Source organism: Agelaius phoeniceus, chromosome 18, assembly GCF_051311805.1.
Source record: "Agelaius phoeniceus isolate bAgePho1 chromosome 18, bAgePho1.hap1, whole genome shotgun sequence".
NCBI classification, from domain to species: domain Eukaryota; kingdom Metazoa; phylum Chordata; class Aves; order Passeriformes; family Icteridae; genus Agelaius; species Agelaius phoeniceus.
Window position 1 is genome coordinate 4,561,197 of NC_135282.1, and position 22,017 is coordinate 4,583,213.

Here is a 22,017-nt window from a genome sequence, read left to right on the forward strand (position 1 = left end):
GTCATCCAGCAGCTCTTTTGGCAGGCTCTGAGCAGCCCCGCGGGGAGGGCTGGACGCGTTTCCCTGCGCTCCGCTCCGCAGTTCTGCCCGGGAGAGCTCCAGGATGGCTCCGGAGGCAGCCAGGATGGTGGTGAGGAGGGGATTCTGCTGCTGACAGCCTGCTGCAGAGTTTTCTGAGGAGGAGCTGGATTTATTGTTTAGAAGATCTAATCGATTTGCTGCTAAATGGATTGTATAGGAGCACCAGAACTTTGGTCAGTGTACGCTCACCTGTCGAGTGGCCGAGCCAGGAGAATAAGATTTGTTTTATCCTTCTGATATTTACAGCAGAAGAAAAACTTGGCTTAAAAAGGGAGTTGCTTTTCCTGCTCTGAAATGAGAGAGTGAAAACCTAATTCTCTGCTTGCAAATGGACTCGTTTCAAGTGACTGTGTCAGGATTTAAACATTGATTTATCTCTTTAACATGGCTGAATTAAACATATTTTGATGGAACTCTGCAAAGCCGATTGTAAGTAGGAAAAGTCTTTTATTTTTTCCTACTTGACAAATACCAATCTCCCACCTCACATCTTTGGTTATTTAATTTTAGGAATATGCTGAGGGTGATAGTGCAATGCTGTTTACCTTAGCTGGAAATATTTTATACACGGAATCACTTTTCGCAAAATAAATCAGGGTTGTTAAGGAGAATATATTTTAATTGCTACTGAATATTGATATTTCATCTCTGCTGGAAAAAAAAAATTAAAAAATGGATTACCTTGGAGACAAACTGACAGTGGCACAAACTCACATGACCCAGTGGATGGGCACAGTGCGGAGATCCTTGCAGGAAGCACTAAATTTAGTCACTACTGCGGTGGCTCATGAGCGGAGTGGAGGGGAAGGTGGCACCAGGACTCCTTTCAAGAGAACCTCTTCCTTCAGGCACTTTGCATCCCGGAGCAGAGAGTCCTTCCGAAGGTTTTCAGTGCGGAGTCAGCAGAGGTTTTCCTCTCTGAGGAAGAGGCAGCCCAGCTCAGAGCCCCCCGAGCTTGTAAGCACCTTTTTGAGACCCTCAAGGGAAAAAAAAAATCAGTGCAAACCCTCGGGTTTGTTGCAGCATTTAATCTCCTAACAAAACCTCCCTCCTGTCTGCTTTCCCATCTAAAAACAGCCCCCAAAACACCTTCAGATAGTGCTGTCTGTCTGTCTGCTCCCAGATGCTTTCTTCCTGCAGCACAGGTGGATGTTTCCATTTCAAGGTTTGGGGAATGGGAAAAATGTGGTTGATTTTGAAGCAAGACTGTAAGGTAGGACACTTACTGGTCTGAAATTAGAAAGTTAGGCTGAAAGTGGGCTGGTGTTGGTCAGTTCCCCAGCTGGCCAGCATGGCTTTGGGCGTGCTTCAGTATTTGTGATTTTCTAGTAAAAAATGCCTGAAGCTAAATTTGTAAGAAGAGTGAAGTGCTGTCACTGTGCAGGTGATGTAATTGATCATTATTTCCTTCTTTTATTGAAAAATAGGTGTTTTCTTCTCAGAATGCTTCCTACTTCCATGCCATAGAAGCAGTAGGGTCAATGTGGCTTGTAAAGGCTGTCGTGTGGCAAACAGGGTGCATTTCCTGGGAGCAAAGGAAAGGTGAAGAGCTCTTGGTTTTCCAGAGCTCTGTGCCACACAGAGCCTTTTCCCCTCCCTTTTCCATTGGTCTCCAGGTTATTTGCAGGAAGGACTGTTTGTGTTCCATGGCATGGCAAAGAGGTGGAGGAGAGGCTGATTTCTTGAGGGCTGCAGCTGCCATGAGTTTCCTGGCCATTGCTGACACCCCCAATTCTAGTTCTGGCACATCCTGCAAAGCAGCGAAGGTTTGAGGTGATAGGGAGTGAAAGGGAAGCAAATCTGGTTTATTCTGTTTATTTCATGGAGAGGAGCTGAAACCAGTGGTTTGAGTTGTACCTGAAACTGGTGATTTAAACCCAGTGTTTGACCAGTGGCTGTGGTTGATTTGTGTGGAAAGGGGCCCCAAGCCTTGGTGCCAACATGTGGGTAAATCCAAACTCTCTGAAGTGGCTAAAATGTTTTTTGTTTCTTTTTTTTATTATTAAACAAAACAGTTACTCACTGTGAAGTGTAAACACAGGCAGCTCTGGCGGGGTTTGCTCAGGGAATGAGCGCAGGTGACGCTGCATTCCTTGGGCAGGTGTGGTGTTTGAATATGGCACTTTCCACTGCTCTCTATCAGCACTGGGTAGAGCATTTCTGTCCCAGCTTGCTATCCATGTCCTGTTTGGACAGACTGGGAAAGAAAATAGTGTCAAGTAAGCACAAAAGAATGAAGAAGAAAATATTTGGTAACCACTGTTACAGTGGTAGCATGGTGAAGTTCTCTTGTTTTTTTTTTAAGCTGGTGGTTTAGATTTATTGGAATCACCTGAATGAACAACTTGTGTAGAAGAAGGCTGAAAAATGGGAATGTGAAACCTGCAGAGGACAAATGTTCTGCTGTCCTACCCAGCACTGCTTACAGAGCAGAAATTAGGAGACACGGGGTGACCTTTTCACTTAAGTCACTGGTGAAAGTGCTGGAGCTGCTGTTCCTCTGTTTCAGCAGGAATTCTGCTTGTACTTGGCTTTATGTGGGAATTTGGTTTCACTTGGGCTCAAACTTAAGGTCTGAGCACTCCAAGAAGTTTGTGGTTGGTGCCATTGTGTCTGTGGTAAACAACTGCTGAATACAGACCTGGAGCTGGTATTTTTTACCTGATTGCAACAGGGTCCTGTCTTAGTCCTTAGAACTACTGACATTGTGCGACAAATAACTATGGAATGAGTAAAAAGTGTGTAATTCATGTAAACTGATTTCTGTGCTGCTTTGGGGCTGTAGTGTAGAGCAGACACTCGGGGCCGATGGAGTTTTTAAAGAAGGAGCAGCCATGCCCATGAACTCCTGCCTGACACAGCCAAGGGCTTCCACCTCCCTTCCCTGCTGCCACTGGTGGGTACTGGTGGAGGACTTGGCATCATACAAAGCACAGAAAGCTCTCAAAATTCAACTCAGGCAGCACAATTTAAGTCACTGAGTAAACTTCTTCACCCTCACATCTGCAAATCCATAGCTGAGCTTGCAGAAGCTTTTGCTTTGCAGTGAGACCTTTTAAATAGAAGCTGATTTTTCTTTCAGGTATTTTGATGGAGTTAATTGTCCATTTTCATCTCATGTCATCAGCTTGGTGTCTTTGTAAGAGGAGCAGAGATACATGCATTAAACATGGCCTCAGATTTAATCAGGGTCTGTCGGTCATGGTTCTATTATAGGTGTGAGATCTGGTTTCACAGCCAGCACTGTTCTAGGTCTCGAGGTTTGTTGCCATACAATAAAACCAGGGCAAGCTGTTTGATTCCCTTGGCTCCACTTATACTGCTAAAAAAAGTCATGGAAAACCTCAGAGGTGTTTCACAAAGAACAGCAAAGATGAATTCTGGGGCTGAGTGTGGTCGATGTTCTTTACCTAAATTGCTCTGATACATGCTAAAAATAACACCTAAGTGCATTTAGCAGTGGTTTGCTCTTGGTGTACTGGGCAGTCTAAGAAAATGTTGTTTTCATTCAAAATTCATCTGGTACTTAGTTTGGATTCAGTTTTTAATTCCAAAATAAAGGTGGAAGTGGAGTGATTTGTTTGATACATGTGTCCCAGATGTGCTGGGAGGGCACTTAGTCCTTTTGAGGGTTTTTGCTGCATCCCACAGCCCTTTCCCTGCTAGAGGCTGAAATTCCCATCCTAGTTTTTATTCGTCTTCCCAGATGTTTTATTCTAAGCTTGTACAGCTTGTTGCTGGGGGAAGCTGGTGGACTCTGCCTTTTCCTATCAAACAGGATATCTCTTTCTGGAGCAGGGCAGGGTCCTGGTTTGAGTTCCACACCTGCATTCACCTGGGCTGTGTCTCTGCTTATAAAAGAGCTTTGATCTGCAGTGCCTCTTATGTTGTACCCTAATCTATCTGCAAAAAGTTTGTCCTTTGTGGTGAACATCCTTCAACAAATGATTTGTAAAGAGAAATTACTACAAGTTGGCACTTTGATTCTGAACTTGGAATAGGTACAGGCCCTATGGTGAATAGTTGCTGAATTGTTCTGCCCTGATATTCGCTGAGAACACAGTGAGTTGTTCTCAAAAATAATATTTTGGTACTATCAGTAAATGGAATTTTAATCTTTAAATTTAATCTTTAAATTCCCAGGGAGCTGTTGGGGTAAGGGGAAGCAAGTTTGCAGCAAGCAGGCTTTAAAAATGAGTTGTTTGTCTTGTTTGGGGCTGGGGGGAGGAGTGAAGCTGTTCAGTTTAATTAATGAAGATACAAGGGCCAGTGCTGAAACAGTTCCTGCTTTTTCATTCTTAATAACTCCTCTTTGGTTTAACAGGCCATGAACGTAGCTGGCAGATAAATCTGGGCCAGAAACCCATAGTGATGGGCATTTGGTGGCTGCCTTTGTTGTTCTCTCATTATTTTGGCAGGAATAATTATTTAAACGACTTTACTCTGTGATTTCACTTATGCTGACTGCAAGGAGTTGATTTTTACCATGCTCTTAAACAAGAAGAAAATAGCATAAATGGATTTAGAGCTGATATTTTCTGCTCTTCCACCTTGCTGCCTTTTTTTTTTTTTAAGCTATAAGTGACAGCTTTCAGGGGAAATAAATTTTATCATACAAAAACTTCTCTGAATGCAAGCCTTAGAATCATAGACTCCCAGAAGAATTTGGGTTGAAAGGGGGCTTAAAATGACCCAGTCCCACCCTCTGCCATGGGCTGGGACACCTTGCAGTATTCCAGGTTTTTCCAGCCTGGCCTTGGTCACTTCCAGGGATCCAGGGGCAGCCACAGCTTCCCTGGGCAGCCTGTGCCAGGGCCTCCCAGCCTCCCTATCCTGGCAATCCATTTTTATTGAAATTGGTAATATTGTGAAAGTTTTGGGAAGCACTCCTGGCGTTCACTGGGGGGTGACTGTGTGTGTGTTTTGACTGCTGTCTCCTAAAACATCTCCTGAGCCGTGTGTTGAGCAAGTTTGTTATTCACTTGTTGTCAGGAAATCCTATCACTTTCTCTACATCTTTAATTCCAGGCTTTAAGCTAAGGAGGGCTTTTTTTTCCCAGAAATGTTTGTTTGAAGTTTAACTCGTGTCTCATGTGGAGAGACGTTAGCTGTGTAGAAGAGCTGTGAAATGCAGCATTTGGAGTAGGAGGTGTTGATTTCAACTATGCAGCTTTTCAAAAAAAGCAAATCTATCCCCTCCTTGGCATCCCAGAATGAAATTGCCTTGTTCTGGCTTGTGCCTCCTGCAGTGTTGAAGTCGAGGGATCCTGTTCCAGGTTTTATTAACTCTGGTGGGAGTTACACGTGCCCTGGGCAGAGCCTGGGTTCCTTCTCACTGCTCAGGATCTTCCTGACCCAGCCTCTGGCTCCTTCCTGCTGCCTTGGCTTTCTTAGGGCTTCATTCCTTATCAGCTTGGCTGCCTCAGGCTGAAAAGGAAATTTAATCTGATGACATAGGAGAGGTTTTAAAGATGTTCCCAGCTAGTTCCTGTGCTGTGCCGTGGTGTTGTACACTCCCACCTCTCAGAGGAAGTGCTGTTGTGGCTCACTCAGCCCTAGCAGGGCTTATATTTAGAATTAGATTTTCATCTGCTTTTTTGCACATTGGGTCAGCCTCTGCTCCATCTTCAGCCTTGCCCTGAACCACCTGACCTGTGTGTGGGGAGTGTTCACAGCCAGGCAGAGCAGCTCGATTTTCAGAGTAGAAAAAAAATGAACAAACTCTCAAATGTCTTTGAAATCCTCTGTGGAATGAGGAGGAGAACAGCACCAGGAGTCACGGCAGGAGCAGGGAGCTGATGTCCCTGCATGGTTGTAACCAGATCCCTGGCAAAACCAACTTCATCTGCATTCCTCTGCCCACATTCTCTGCTGTGGCCAGAATCCATGCAGGGTGGACTTTGGGTCTCTCTTTGGTGCTGCAGCCTGTGCCAGGGCTTCACCACCATCACAGGCAAGGATTTTTTCCTAATATCTGATCTAAACCTGCCCTGTGCCAGTTTAAAACCATTCCCCTCCAAATTCCCTCTCTCCTTTAGTGCATCTGTAGTTTTTGCTGTGCCTTTCCAGGGAGAAGGGGTTGGGATTCAGTCCTGTGCAGCAATGGGAAGCAATGGAAATGTGGAGAATTAGACCAGTCACCCTCTAAAAACAACTCCTGTTTCGTAAGGGAAATGCTGTCAGGCTTTAGCATCAGGGATGTAATTGGTGGTTGGGTATCATATCCCTGTGGAAGAGGCAGGCAAAACTCACATGGAAAGGCAGCCCAGGGTTGCATAGCAACAGGGAGGCTGTCAGGCCTGATGGCATTTATGAGATGCTTGGTACTGTGGGACTGGAACGTACTCCACTGCCCATGGGAGAGGGAAACATCCATTATTTAAAGGATTTTTGAGCAGAGCAGTGGAGCTCCTTAGGATCTGAGAGAGCTGAATGTGCTGTGTGAGTGCTCACAGTCACATGGGGCACACGTGTGTTTCTCCAGGCACTGTTTGTGCATTCAGCAGCAGCAGCAGCTCCAGTTTTTCACATAAAACCAGTTTTTCACATAAAACCAGCAGCTTGTGCTGCCCAGCCCAGGATGCACCGGGGCCAGAGGGATCATGGAATGGTCTGGGTTGGGAGGGACCTTAAAGCTCATCCCATTCCAGCCCCTGACAGGGGCAGGGGCACCTTCCACTATCCCAGGCTGCTCCAAGCCCTGCCCAGCCTGGCCTTGGACGCTTCCAGGGATGGGCAGGGAAGCATTTCTTCCTGACATGGATCTGAACCTGCTCTCTGTCAGTGGGAAGCCATTCCCCCTTGTCCAAAGTGCCTCTCCAGCTCTCTTGTAGCCCCTTTAGATACTGCAAGGCCATAGTAAGGTACCTCTGGAGCCTTCTCTTCTCCAGGCTGAACAACCCCAATTCCCAGCCTTTCCTTATGGGAGAGGTGCTCCATCCCTCTGATCATCTCCACAGCCTCCTCTGGACTCACTCCAACATCCCCACACCCCCCCTGTGCTGGGACCCCAGAGCTGATGCTCCACCTGAGCAGACTCCACAGCCCCTCACTGCCATCTCCTTACCTGGCTGGGTCAGGCTGAAAAGCCCTGGAGGTTCTGAGATGGATTCATTCCCTTAATTCTGTCCCTGCTCTTGGGGCTAGTCTCCAGGGATGGGGCAGTGCTGTCCTGTTTAGGGGTGTTGGGGAGGGTTGGGGAGCCCTCCCTCATGCTGGAGGTCTGGAACTCATCCCTGAGCTCAGCTGGGCAGTTCCTGGAACTCTTTATCTGGGGCTGCAGCAGGGAGGGTGGGGGCAGAAGGTGCTGCCTCAGCCTGGAGCATTCCCCCAGGCGCTGACTCCATTCAGCAATTAATGAAAGCAGGAGTTGGCTGATCTCACCAGTCTGAATCCCACCTGATTGCTGGGAATTGAGAGGAGCTGGAGCCATGACTTACTCCTTATGGGCAGCATTCATTGGATGGATAGTAAGTACAGATGGAAATCCTGGGATCCTCTTCCCACTTGCTGTCTTGGCATTTGGGTACTTCCAAATTAAAATCCGTGGGCTGTGACCCTTAAGCTCTCTTATTGTAATGGGGTTTTCAGTGTTGGTTGGTTTCAATCTGATGTTATGTCCTGATAATTCTGTTAGTGCTCTAAAATATATAATTCATCTCTAAGTCCTTTGAATTCTTAGAGTAATTGTAGAATAATTTAGGTTATAAAGGACTTCTTGTGCTCATCAAGCCCAGCATCTCATTCAAAGCAGTCAACTACAAAATAATATCATAAGATATGAATTGGTGGAGGTCTGTTGCCCTCTTCCTGGCATGCTGCAGGGGAACAGCTGGAATACTTTTTGGGATTTGTAAGGACTTGTGAGCTCTGCTAAAATGCAGTGTCACACTTAAGGGGCTATTTGACCTCATTTTTTGCTTCTTTAATTAAAGTAAGCAGAGGGAAAAATGGGGGGAAAAAAGAAAAAGCAGCCCTTTTCAAGAAATCAGCACCATTTTTTCTCTGAGTTGTATATTAACAAGGCAGATGGTCAAAACTTCCTTCCATTGTGCAGTTCCTCTTCATACCCAACCCATGCCAGTGGAATTTAGCTCTGAACATTCACACTCAAGCTGTGGGCTGTCACTTTGGCTGGCTGATGTCTCGGGCTCCTTGGCAAACAAAGATATTTTTGAAACTGTCTGTGCAGCTTCTGACTCAGGAGATCTCTCAGAGCTCTGGTTCCTCCTGTGCCAGGTCTTCATTTCCCATCAGTGCAGGAGGGTTTTGCACATTAATGTCTGCATTGACCCAGAGTTAGGGGTAATTTTGGGGCTGGTGGGACCAATGTTGTGTGTGCATCATTTTCAGGAACGGGAAATTGCAGGAGTAATCAGCCCTGGAGTGTAGCCAAGCCCAGCTTAATTCCAAGGGAAGACTGAAAGAGGCATAATCATAATGGCTCATTTTAGAAGAACCAGAGGCAAAGCAGGACACAGCTCAGCTGCTTAATTTTTAAAATTAAGTAGATTTTTATCCCTAGTTCCTGGTGTAAGAATTGGGAAGTTAAACATCAAAGCTTGGATAATTACAGCATTTGAAACCTGAATCAGGCATGGGTTTTATTTGATTTGGGAGATTTTTCTGTCATCGTAAAATAGAAAAGTTCTAATTTGGGTTTATTTTGTGTGCTAAAAAGACACCAGACCCCTCTTTACTGCTTTCTCCTTTGGGATTATTGGTTTTCCAGTTTCCTGAGTATTCTGTTTATGGAGGAAACGTCTGTACCTTGCCTGGCTTTGTGTGCTGACTGCCTTGAGTCTTCCAGGAGTGTCATGACAATAATAGCAAAGAGATCTTCAAAAGAAAAGCTAAAACTCTTCATTCTTGCTAATAATCACCTTCTGGCAAGGAAAATCTTCCTGGTTTGTTGTCACTTCCTTCCTCAGCACCCCCTCTCCTCTGAGCTGCTGCACAGGCTATAAATTGCTTTTCTGCACTGCTCTCAGTGCCCCCAGCCAACACCTCCTCCACCAGCCAAGGAGAGGATCAGCTCCTCTTCCCACTCCTTATTTTTCTGCTTGGTACCTAGAGAGCATTTATTTTTTCCAATTAATCATTTGGCACCTTAAAAAATACGTGTTGAAAGGGCCTGTCAGGGACACAATCATCTTGAAATAAGCAACTTCCTCCAGGAGCAAAATGAAATAATGATTCTGAATGTAACAAAGCCTTCAGAACACAGAGAACTCTAGATTTCCTAGAGTTTGCAGTGTTTTATTCCTGACATTTAGACTTTGTTTGTTGTATTGAACTTAACTTCACAGCGCCTTCAGAAGCAGTAATTTTATTTCTTTTTCAGGCTTGTTTTGGGTTTAGCACCCAGAAATAGCTCAGCTAATGGTGTCATTCTGGGCAGCAGTGTAAAATGTTGTTAGGTATTACTGAGCCTTCACAGGAGTGGTGTCTTTGCATCTAAACTTGACCCCTGTGGCTGCTGAGCCGTTGTTATCTGGGCTGTCCACACCCCTCCTGCACAGCTCCCAGGGCCCTGATAACTCACTGCTGTGTAAACAAGGGCTCCCCACTGCAGCACAACCAAAGCTGCTCCTCTGCTCCTGCTTCTAAGCTTTTTAGTCTTAATTTCTAGCAGAAACAGCATGAGTGATTGCAAATAAAACGGTGCGGTGTGTAGAGGTAACGGGCTTTGGTTGTAACCGGTGGAAAACACATTGATTATGAGAATAGGGTAACTCATGATGTGGGATTGGCATTGAAAAAAATTTATAAAAAACATCAAGGTGGAAAAAAAAACAAAACCTGAATGAGCATGGACAGTTGGGAGGGAAGTGAGAAGAGCCACTGGTATTTGTTAGTGCCTTTCCTAGAAGGGCAGCCACCAGCCAAAGGGGCTGTGGCCACTGGGTGAGAGCTGAGCCCAGGAGTCCCTGGAGCAAATCATGGGATTGGGAAGCTGCAGAGGGAATCTGTGGAAGGCAAAACATACAGCCAAGCCAAGCAGGAGGAAATGCCCTGTGGTTTCTAGGAAATACCAGACTGTCTCCTGTGTTGGAAGCAGTGTGTGCCTGGCTCACATTTGGAATCTTGTACCTGGCATGGACTGGGAAATGTAAGAGCTTAACTCGCCTCCAGGCATTCATGTACTTGTCTCTATTTAGATATCTGTGTAGGATAGGTTGGACTCCATCTTTTTGAGGTTTTTTCCCAACCTTAAAGATCCTATGATTGCATAAAGTGTAAGAACCAGTGAATTCTGGGGCTGCAGAAACATCTGGAGTATGAAAAGCAGGAAACATCTGTTCCATGTAACTCACAAACTGAGCCCGTTTTACTTGAGTGTTGCAAACGGAATTTAACTTGGTCTTTAACTTTGAGGTGCATGGTGATAGTTGGAGTAAATGGTGGAGCCTTTTGTATTTTCCTTGCATTAAAACACAAACAACTTTGTCAGCAGCAAAGAGCACGACAGGGATGGAAAGTGGCTGTGGCCACTGGGAAATAAGAACTGGTTATGAGAACTGGAAGTGCTGTGGGACTTCTTCAGTAGCCAGGTGTCAGCACTGCTGAATTATTCTTAATGGTTTTGTAGTCTTAAAGCAGCATTCTTTAGGTGTGCAAAATTAAGGAAACAAGCAAACATGCAATCTCTTTTCCCCCCCAATAGTATGAAGGAATTCTACATATTAAATATGGTATTTCTTAATTATTGTTTCTTCGTGCATGCTGCCTGAAAAGGAAGAGTTGTGTTCTAGTCCAGCAACGTGTTCTGCTCAGTGAGTTGGAGGCAGAGGGTACTTACAAAGGGAGAAAAATCCTTGCATTTTTCCAAGGGCAGGTGGAAAACCATGTAATTTGCTGTCAGATAAAATCTTGATAAACAAAACTGATCTGGAGCTGAAAGCCATGTTTGTATTTGTTCAGGGTAATGAAGGTGAAAGAGACCAACAGTTAATTATCTGCTCCCAGTGTAGGATTTCAGGAGCTCTTGAAGCTCCTTGAATGGCTCTGCACAACTGCAGGGCTGGGTTGACATTGGTGTGCTGCAAATCTGGGGTGCCAGCACTGACCCACTTCTCTCCCTGGAACACTGAGAGCCTGGGATCCACTCATTCCTTCTTAGGAAAGCAGCAGATCCATGGAATAACAGCAGTCAGGAAAGGAGAGGTCAGAGTAAAACGAAGCAAACCCACTGTGGTCTGTCCTGGGTTGGGTTTGGATGTTACATCTGTTTGTAGAAGGCTTTTTGTGTCTGGCCCTGTGGTTATTTATTTATTTATGTATTTATGCATTTTATTTTGAATGTCTTCCAAAGAAAGCTTGCAAAAAAAAAAAAAAAAAGGATCATCTTATTAAACTCAGGAAAAGAGCAGTGGAGTTGATGTTTGCCTGCTGTGCTTGAGGAGATGAAATATCATTCCCAGCACAATTCCTTGTGCTTGCATAGGTGCTTTGAGAAGCTCTGTGCAACCTGAGATAAGAACAATATTAAAGCAGCGTGGAGTTCCTGAAACCAGGGAGTCATCTCCAACCTCTGGGATCCTTTATTTGCCCAGGAAAACAATTACTGTAATTATTGTTCAGAGAATTACTGCACAGAGAATTGTCGCTCCGACTCCACAGCAGTTCTTCGTGTTCAAGTTCATTTCCCAGCCGAGTTTAACTGTCAGATTCCAAGCCATTATTGCCAGTAAAACCTGTTAATCCCTCAGCCAGGGGCTGGAGCACTGACTGGAGGTGTTTTTTGCAGGACCAGCTGAGAAAATGCTTCTCCAGGCAGCCTCCGGGGGCGAAGGACACGGACACGCTGGTGCAGGAGCCCGACAGCCAGTACGGCACCTGGAACGAGCAGCGGCACAGCAGCGACAGGTGAGCGAGGGGGAAGGCTGCCATCCCACCTGCCCACACTGCTTTCATGCTGGAATGGCCTTAAAGGTCTTCTCATTCCAGGCCTCAGCCTTGGGACACCTTCTGCTAGAGCTGGGTGCTCCAAGCCCCGTTCTTGGACACTTCTGTTGGTGAACTACAATCATTAAATTAAAATCACATTCACAGAATTATGCATATAACAACATCTCTTGCTTGCAAAGTTTGAGATTTCTTTTTCCAGTAAACCTGTTTAAATTCATCTTCTTGCACTCAAAGTCTAATTTTCAAAGTTCTGTTTGCTTTGGCCAAAGCATCCTCTTATCAAATCTCTTATGTTAACCAAGTCCAAAATCCATCATCTGTCTTGTGTCCCCCAACATTCTAACACATTCCTATTTGTTTTTAAGTCTGATTTTCTGTCATTGCGTTTCGTTTAAAAATACTACCAGGTTGGGTAAATGGCAAAATCCCTCTGGAATAGCAGAGTGGCAAAATCCCACTGGGGCTCAGGTGGGGTGACTCAGGGTGCATCTCTCCATGCCCATATCTCAGACTCTCAAGTGTTTTATTGGGGGTGAAGTGGAGGATGAAATGGAATATCAGCTGAGTGAAACTGATATTGAGTATTGCTGATGCTTTTCTGTTCTTAGAATGATTTAGTGAAATAAACCTAGAGCAGCAAAGTGTGAGGTTTTTTATAGTTCACACCTGTTGTGTAAATTGCAGCTTGATCTACCCTGAACTTGTATCATGTCTGCTCAGTGTGGTATGAAAATAGCATTTTATCTGGTTTCTAATGCTATATTTGTTGGGATTTTACAGCAGACATTAATGTCAATTACGTTTGGTTTGTTCTGCACTTGAGAACTGTGTGCTCTGAATATTTTTATTGCTTATGAAATCAGGGTAAGGACCAGCTTGAGGTTCGGCAGCCAAGTGAGTGCCAACAGTGACAGCCAGGCTGCTGTAAAATTAACTTGGATTCCAGGATGGTACAGACATTTCTGAGATCAGTTTCTTAACAAAGGTGCTTGTCTCAGCTTCACAGCAGACAGCACTGGAGAGTTATTTCAATCCATCCATCCTGATTAGAACAGCTCCACCTAAACATTCCGGTTCACTGGAGGATTGGACTCAATCCCATGTGCTGGAATTTTGTTTGCACTGCAAGAAGTGTTTAGATTTTGCCTTTTTTAAAGTATAACGGTGACAGTGTAGAGACTCTTCAGCATTTTGCCACCCCATTGCTCTGCTTTATTTTGACTTAACAGCTCATTGCAGGGGAATTACTGCTGTATTAATTCAGGCACTTGAAGAGAAATGAGATTAATGTACTTCTAAATAATGGAAGTCTTCCTGGAATGTATTGAACGTGCATTTTGTCTGCAGTTTATTTTGGATAAGTCCCTGCCAGGAGCAGTGCAGACATTCTCCTCACGTTGCTGTGGGTGCTCTGAGCAGGGCTCTGCCTTTGGTGCCTCCTCCTCACCCCAGCTGGAGGCAGGAACTCTCAGGAGATGTTGATGGTTCAGTTTTCCTGTTTGGCCTGGCTGCCTTCCCTGGGAGGAAGGCAGGGAAGGCACAAGGGTGTCACATCCTGCAGGGACCAAAGGGTGTCACAGCCTCCTGCTGTGCTGGGGGAACCTCCAGCCTGGGGCATTTCCCACTATTGCAGCCATGCAGGGATTATTTTAGGAGTGTTCCATTAGTGCTTCTGTTGAATGACCTCATCTTCATGGAATCACAGAGTGCTTAAGGGTGGAAAAGACCTCCAAGATCTCTGAGTCCAACCTTCACCTGAGTCCCACTGTGGCCATTAAACCAGGCAGTGCCACCTCTGCTTGGTGTTTGGACACTTCCAGGGATGGTGACTCCACTGCTTCTCTGGGAGAGGAAGGGAATTCTGAAATCAAAGGCCAGAACTTCATGGCAACAGGATGAACACTGTCCTTTTCCTAGATGAGCTTTTGGAAGGTGAAGGAAGGAGTATTTTCCTCTAGAACTGAGTCACTGCTGGAATTAGCATAAGGACCTCCTCCAGTGGGCTTTGGCCAGTAACTCCTTGGGATGGACAGGGATGAAAGCATCTTCTCCCATTTGGAGGCATTAATTGGATTTTTCTAGTTTATCTAAAAGATTTTAATTTTTTTCAAGTGCTTGAATAAATTTTTTCTGAGTTGGCACTGTAGAAAACTCTTTTAGGTTAGAACAATCTTCATAAGGAAAATTATTGTTTTTTACAGGAAAGGAATTGGTTTTAGATGGTGGAGCCATACAGCTCTGACTCCTCATTTCACAGGCTGAAGCAACACCTTTTTATTCCCTCTATACACTGTCTTGCAAGAACTAATTAAATTTAATTGCAGTTGGAAGTGAGGATTGCTGTCAGTTTATTTTCCATTGTGATAACCATCCTGCTGGGTTTGTGTGCTCCACGTGAGGCATGATTTCTCAGAGAAGTGTCTGTAAATGTACCTGTGGAGCATCAGGGGCAGCTCATGGATATGCTCACAAACCCTAAAATCTTAATGAAGTAATAGAAAGAGGTGCATGATACATCTCAGTAATGAGAACTGAAAATATGTTTTCAGTTTCATTTTTCTGAAGGGAATTTTCCCCCTAATTAGCTGTTCACTGGAAAGAATTCACTGCACATAACTGGGTTTGGACTCCAGGAATCCTTCCCACATTTGGGGATGAGCTGTGCCATGGGGGTTGGTGTATGGGGCTGTAATTGTGCAGAAACTCCAAAGGAAAATCCACTTGGAAGGTTTGGGAATGAGGAACCACCAATCAATGTTAATTCAGCTGGATTTCTATCACATCTTGCTCTCAGATATTTCAGTTTTAAAAACCTCAGTGAATTGTATCAGCTGCAGCCCTGGGGTGTAGCAGGGAAGAGACTTTTTGGAGATGTTCAAATCCAACAGGATCCTTTCAACACACACACTTTAATTTCCATGAAAGGTCCTGCAGATTGTCCCTCCTCTCTCCATTCTTCCATGCTGCAGTGGCTCTAAACCCTAATGCTGCAGATACCAAATGCCATTTGAAGCAAAAACCCTGGACAAAAACTTTCCCCCAGAGCTCATTAGTGCCATTCTTAATTATCCTGGGGCCCACTGGTGAGGGAGGGAAGCAGCATTCCCTCTGCTTGTGTGCTGGAAACCCTCTGGGCAGTGTCTGCTCTGCCAGACTGGACATTGTGCCGTGTGCTGGTGCTGATGGAATGCTGTTATCCAGCAGAGAACTCCTAAGTGGTTTTCTCCTGGGATTGCTGTACCAAATACTGAGGTTTATTGCTTAAAAGATGTACATATGTTGATATATACACGAGGTTTTTAGGTTTAGAACAGTTTTCCTAAATATGTGCCCAAGAAATGCTGCTTAGTGGCAAATCACTTCTATCAAGAGGAGAAAAAATAATCAGAGCTAAATCCTTTAAGTTTTGGGTTTTTTTCAAGCTGGGAGTTAGAAGCAAGGCAGCCCAATTTTTACTGGCAGTAGAGTCTTCCTGTTTCAAGGAAAGGCAGACAACTGTGTCCAGCTTTCAGACCTGACCCTGCAGCTCGTTCCTGTCAGTGCAGGCCACGGGAGGAATTTTAGGAACACACTGGGAGCATCCCAGCAGCGGGGAGCAGGGGCTGCTGCCCTCCTTGGTGAGGCAGGAAAAGCTTTGCCCATAGAGCTCTGCCTTAGGCTGCCACCTGGTGCCCAGCTCGCTTCAGCTCCAGCATTTCTGAGGAAAAACTCCTCTGGCTGGGTGGAATCCACCCCAGTCCCCAACACACCATGAATCCAAGGGGTGAGGGCTTGTGGTGGTGTTCACAGGGGTCTTAGGGTGAGGGAAGAGATGAGGCTCTGACTCCATGTTTCAGAAGGCTTGATTTATTGTTTTATGATATATATTATATTAAAACTATACTAAAAGAACAGAAGAAAGGATTTCATCAGAAGGCTGGCTAAGAATAGAAGAAGAATGCTAACAGAGGCTTGTGACTGACTGAGACAGTCTGAGCCAGCTGACTGTGATTGGCCATTAATTAGAAACAACCACATGAGACCAATCCCAGATGCACCTGTTGCATTCCACAGCAGCAGATAACCATTGTTTATATTTTGTTCCTGAGGCCTCTCAGCTTCTCAGGAGAAAAAAATCCTAAGGAAAGGATTTTTCATAAAACAAATCTGTGACAAGGGTTGCGCCTGCAGAAGGGATGCACTCCAACTTTCTGTTCCACTTTTATTTAACCCCTGCTGACCATGTGTGATCCAGCCTGGCCTTGCAGGTCTCTGTTTGCCCTGAACTCTCACAGATCCCATTTGCTCCACTTGCAGCTTTGTGGGAGAATCTCCCTCCCTGGACAATGAGGTGGTGTCGGGGCGGAAGCAGCCCGCGGGCAGCCACCCGTCCTCGCTGTCCTCGCAGACAGAGCCTCCCTCCCTGCCTGAGCACCATGACTTCTCCAAAGAGCAAAGGAGCACCAGCCTGGACCATTCCAGCACGGACATGGACTCCACTGATGGCACTGATGTGCCTCCTGCAGGGGACACGCTCCCTGAGGACAAGAGTTATTTCTCCTTCATTGATGTAAGTTGCCATCGGGTGTTCCCTCATCTAAGCCCTCCCCAGTTCCTTCTGGAAACTTTGCAACCAGTTTTGCCCTGCCTTTCCCACTCTGAATTTTGCCAGATGTTTTCCTGGCTGAAAAGTTTAGGATCAAAACTACAGAGTTCTTGTAAGTCTCTGTGGTGTTTAGGTTCTGAGAGATTCCATAAAGCTGCTGGCCTTGGATAATCAATCATGGAATCCCAGACTGGTTTGGATTGGAAGGGATCTTAAAGCTCATCCAGTTCCACCCTCATCCACACTTTCCACTAGAACAGATTTTCTCCAAGCCCCATCCAACCTGGTCTTGGACACTTCCAGAGATGAATATTGGAAACATAATTAAATAACACAAACAGTCAGTGACTGCTGTGCTGTCAGCCATGCAGATTTAACACTGTAAGGACTTTCACTAATACTTTTCTTAGTTACAATTGGTTTCTTTCCATAGTAGCTCACAGTTGCATTTTAAAGGATTTTTTTTATGTTGAAGAATCTTGCAGTTGGTGTAAAACCAGGAATTCCTGGTCATACACAGTTAATGATGTCTAGTGCTGCAAGAAATTAGTTTGGAAAATCCCTCTAAGATCATTGAATCCAGCTGTTCCCCCAGCACTGCTGAGACCACCACCACCATGTCCCCAAGTGCCACATCCACACAGTGTTTTAACACTTGCAGAAGGTTTTGTTTTGTCCCTGGACCACTAAAGGTGTCTCTGTAAAACATTAATAGCTCTGAGTGCAGCTGGCAAATGCTGTGTGAAAAATATCTTATTCCTGACCTGAAATTTTTTGAAAAAAGGAACAAACCCACATCTTTTGGAGAAGGGGAGGCTCAGGGATATTTGGTGGTTACAGGCAAATCTGTAAAAGCACATTGCTTTAAGCAAGTAAATAAATTACAGCTCCTTATTTTGCTCTATAAATGTTACTGTTTATTGGATGTCTTGGAAATGACTGAGCACAGAAGGTTTCTGAAGGCTGGGACACTAAACCTAGAGTGTCCTTGTTGCTGGTGAGTGGCTTTGAGTGTTTGTGGCTGGCAGGGAAGCTGCAGCTCTGCTCTCCAAGGGAATTTTGTGTAGTTGTTCTTTTTAGATCCCAGTCTTGGGATGTGCCTTCAGCTGCTACCAGCTAGCAAGGCCTGTGTTCATAAAACACTCTAGGAACTAAACTCCTGATTATTGCAGTTATTTTTGTATTAATTTAGTGCAAATTATTCATGCAACACAGGTATCCACAGCCTAGAGAGATCAAAGGATTACACCCAGTTAGTCACCAAGTGCCATGTCCTCATCATACACTCTCTTTACTATGATTTTAAGTGACCACAATAATAATAATCAGACAAATACCCATTTTAATTGGTGAATGCAATCGAGTGGGTTGGGATTCCACTGTGGAGGAGCTGGGGCTCATTCCCAGGTGTGTGTTTGTGCAGCACACAGATGTCCTGGACTCCAGTGCTCTGAAGACTCGGGTGCAGCTGAGCAAGAAGCGCCGGTGCCGGGCGCCCGCGTCGCACTCGCTGCGCAGGAGCAGAGGGCTGGACCTGGAGAACAGGTTCTCCTTGACAGAAGAGTCAGACAATGGCTGGATGTTCAAAGATTCCACAGGTAACCCCTCAGCTACCTGCAGTAATTGGTTGTGGTCAGCTTGGGTGTGAAGCCAGGAGTTGGTAAAATGTGTTTTTTAAATATTGCCCTTCATTCCTGGTTGAGTGCAGGAAGAAATGTTGGACGAGGCAGACATGAAAAGCCAGCTCATGGTTTCCCCCTCTGCTTTTTTTTTTTTTTTAACAATAAATTAGAAGAGAAGAAAACTATGCAACAGGAAGATTCTGAGGAGGAAGACAAGATCCAGCACACTCCGAGGTCATCTTCTGTGCAAGCCCAGAGACTGCCTGTGTTCCCAGGGATGGATCACTCTGTTCTCAAGGTGAGCTCAGGCAGAGCCCAGTAGGTGGGAGGTAAACCAGTTCAGTACCTGCAGGTGCTTTATAAGGAATCCCCACCAATTCAGTACCTGCAGGTTGTTCTATAAGGAATCCCCTCACTCATTTCAGGGAATTTTTTTGGTTTTATAAATCTGGAGTGATCTGTGCTGCATTCCAAAAAAAAAAAAAAAGCCTGGATGCTGGCTTAAAAGGCTTTCTTTATTTTTATATTTAGGCCCAGCTGAGGAAAAGACAGGAGTCTGAGAGCACTGGTGACACCAGCTCTGCTCAGCTCTTCAAGTCCCCCAAAGCACAGCTCGGCACTCCCGGCAGCAGAGTGCTGCCCTCCAGTGTGGAAAAGGAGGAGAGGTGAGAGAATCCCAGTTCTTCTTGGTGGAAGGAAAAAATAATGCAACAAGCTGTACATTCCTTTTTTGGTGGCAGTGATGTTGTTTCTGTCGGGAGTTTTCATAATGAAAGAATAAAGAGGTTTTGGTTTTTTTGTTTTTTTAATATCTTAGGTCAGAAGAAAAGTCTCCTCAGTGGCTGAAGGAGCTGAAATCAAAGAAGAGACAGAGCCATTATGAGAATCAGGTTTGAAAAGGTACTTGGGTAGGAAGGGGGGCTTTGCTGGGTGCAGGTGTGCAGTGACAAACTCACATTTCCTGTGCTGTGTTGGTGTCACCCCTGTGGCCCCACCAGCACTGCCCTTACCCTGCCCTGTGCACCAGGGATGACAGGGACTGCTGCCCCTCCGCTCCCAGTCACAGTTCCACTGATTCTCTGCACATAATTTGATTTCCATAACCCTCGCTCTGTTGGACTTTCAAAGTTTGAAAACTTTGTGTGGTTTCAGCACAATTCTGGGTGGCTTTTAAGCATTTAATGCATTAAATAGACACAACCAAGGTGGCACTACAACAGAAGACACATTTTAAAGTTTTCCTGTTCCAGCTAACCATATCACACCCTTCCTTCTGTTTTCCTTTCCAGACAGTGATTCTAACTAGGAGAAGATAAAGAAGTTTAACAGAAGCCTTAACTCATCTGAACCTAAACCCCCATGTCATGTTGCTGCTGTTTGCTTCCTGCCTCAACTGCTCTGTGCATGGTGCCTTCCTGTTTTGTGGAGAAAAGCTGCTTCAATTCATAGTCAAATACAAAGCTGTGTCTGTCAGGTCAGGGGGGACAGTGGCACTTCAGAGCTGCCTGCCAGGAGAACCCCCCTGGGTCACGGTCAGCACTTCAGAAAGTCTTGGAAAACAGAGATATTTGGGAGTGCTGTGATCCAGGGAACTCCCCTTGCTAGGTGTTCACCTCTGGGAGTTGTGTCTGGCTGGGCTTTGTGTTTGTTTATGAAAATAATAATTTTAATCAAATTTTTTTTTTTTTTTTTCTTGGTGAACAAATAGTAAGCTCCTATTTAGAATGAAATTTGTGGAAGGTGAGAGTGGAAGAACAAATCATGTTTACTGCCATATTGAAAAAGGAAACTTGATTATTTTTTGTAAAATGTATTTTTGATTGGCTTGTATTTACATGTGATCTGCTGACCTGGCAGATGGAGATAATTTTTAGATGAACAAAATGTTAACTTTTGTCACTCTTGAAGTGGTATATTCTGTGTTTTGTCAGCATGTGGAATAATTGCTTCATTGGAATGTCTTTCCTAAAAAGGATCAAGCAATAATGTCAACCAGTTCTCTTTAAAAAAAAAAAAAGTAAAAATATGTAAATACTGTTTTTATAACAAAAAAGGAAGGGAAGAGGGAGGATGTTACACTCATATCAGGGTTCCAGTTAATTGTTGAATGTCACTTTAATAGCAGTTCAGATAGTCCCACTTCATATTTTTATTTGTTAATCTGTAAATACCAGGTTTAAGTTTTTATTTTTATGCTGATTTTGTGGGATAACCTAAATGTGATCTTCAGTTTCTCAGATGATTTCCTGTCTTTCCTTTGGCAAGATGTGCTGATAGCAGAGTAGAGATCTCCTGGACCACACGGGTGTTTGGGTATCCCTAATTCTCAGATATTCCCTGTCTCTGGGCACTCATTCTGAACCACCAACCACCATGGCCATGGAGGACAGACTCGATTCTTGCCCCAGATAAGTGCTCTTTCAGTAAATAACCTTTAAAAGCGTGGTAGCCCAGGGAGGGAGGTGACTCCAGGTGTTCCTCAGGCTCAACCAGGAAAATATGGAAGAGGGAAAAGCAGAGCGGAGAGCTCTCCTCACCTGGCAGAGCTCCTTGGGCTGCACTCCCCACGTCCTGCTGAGGGGCTCCTCTGGATACAAACCATAAAGCACCAGCACTTCAGCTCCTTTTCCTTTTTGTCTTTTTTTTTTTTTTCCCAATCAGCATTTCGGGAGCGCGGCTCCCATGGGGCCTGCCCAGGCCAGTGTCTGTCAGGCTTGGAGCTGCCAAAACCATGTGCCAATTCACCTCATGGAGGAGTCACAGGGGGGGATTTGCAGTCCCAGTCTGCAGGAAATAGCAGCAGGATGAAATAGCAGCAGGATGAAATAGCAGCAGGAGACAAGTCCCATCTGCACATCTCTCGCTCCCGGGTTTATTCCGGTGGCAGCTCCCTGTGCTCCCTGGAGATGAGATGGAGACGTCTGTCTGATGTAAAAGTCTTCTTCCCCTGTTGCTTTGCTCTGTTTCTCATGGGAGCTGTTGCCAGTGTTAGTTTGGCAGCCCCTCTGCTCCCCACAGAGCAGTGATGCCCAGGATTCTGATGGAATTTTTGGGATGGGCCGTGTCGGTGCAGCCACCACCATTGCCCAGCTCCTTTTCAAACCTTGCACAGATTTCCTTCCCTCTCCTTTAGGTGATGGTGGAAAAGGTGACTCTTGGTGTGGTTTTTTTTGGGGTATATTCCTGTGGCAGCACCCAAGGGTTCCACGGTGTGTGACACTCACCTGGGGCAGCCTGAGCAGCAGGTGCAGGTGAGGAGGAGGATGGTGGCTGTTCTCACTCACAGCAGGTAGGGCCTCCCATGTCCAGAAATCAGTCCCTGCTCACAGGAACATCCCCACAGGCTGCATTTTCCACTTCCACAGGTGACAGTGTTGTGTTCCCTGCAGTTGGAGGATTTACTGGTTCTTGGTCTAGGCCAGAAATTCTGTAACTGTTTGTGTTGAGGAAACTGAGGGGATTGACACGAGGTTTCCACACAGCCCTTGAATGTGTTTGCATTTCCACATCTGCTTGGACAATGCACTGAAATTACTGTATTGAGTAGTTTAACCTACTACTGAGAAGTGTTTAATGCTTAAATGTCTAATTAAAGAGCATCTTTAGAATGTTGTTGAATGGGAAAGTGTTTTTTTCTGCTCTGTTATTTCTTTATATTGTACATGGATTAAATATCGACTTCCTTCTCTTCGGGTTATCGCTCTGTAATAAAAGATATATAAATATGTTATTACTTCTTAAATGATAGAACAGACTGTAATACACTTTATATAATTCTATTTTAATTCCAAATAATGCTTCTTGGAATTTTTTGTGCTT

The 22,017-nt window shown here is 45.0% G+C and overlaps 1 protein-coding gene and 1 long non-coding RNA gene across 5 annotated transcripts in view; one reads left to right on the forward strand and one right to left on the reverse strand.

Annotated features, from left to right (window-relative positions):
• Nucleotides 1-21,940, forward strand: part of KIAA1671 (KIAA1671 ortholog) — a 65,484-nt gene extending 43,544 nt beyond the window's left edge. For 2 of the 4 annotated variants that reach the window (XM_054645733.2, XM_054645734.2), the window contains 7 exons: nucleotides 11,831-11,949; nucleotides 16,288-16,540; nucleotides 18,000-18,174; nucleotides 18,369-18,496; nucleotides 18,730-18,863; nucleotides 19,016-19,098; nucleotides 19,488-21,940. In XM_054645733.2, coding sequence (XP_054501708.2) covers nucleotides 11,831-11,949; nucleotides 16,288-16,540; nucleotides 18,000-18,174; nucleotides 18,369-18,496; nucleotides 18,730-18,863; nucleotides 19,016-19,094 — 888 coding nt within the window. In that variant the 3' untranslated portion in view covers nucleotides 19,095-19,098; nucleotides 19,488-21,940. Of the gene's footprint in view, nucleotides 1-524; nucleotides 1,039-7,399; nucleotides 7,551-11,830; nucleotides 11,950-16,287; nucleotides 16,541-17,999; nucleotides 18,175-18,368; nucleotides 18,497-18,729; nucleotides 18,864-19,015; nucleotides 19,099-19,487 lie in introns of those variants that run through there. The other 2 variants (XM_077187980.1, XM_054645736.2) reach the window with 2 other exon arrangements.
• Nucleotides 674-7,268, reverse strand: LOC129128432 (uncharacterized). Its single transcript, XR_008535282.2, has 3 exons — nucleotides 7,148-7,268; nucleotides 2,105-2,278; nucleotides 674-1,058 (listed from the first exon to the last, which is right to left on the reverse strand). It is a non-coding gene; the product is annotated as an uncharacterized LOC129128432 (long non-coding RNA).
• Nucleotides 21,941-22,017: the final 77 nt, after the last annotated feature.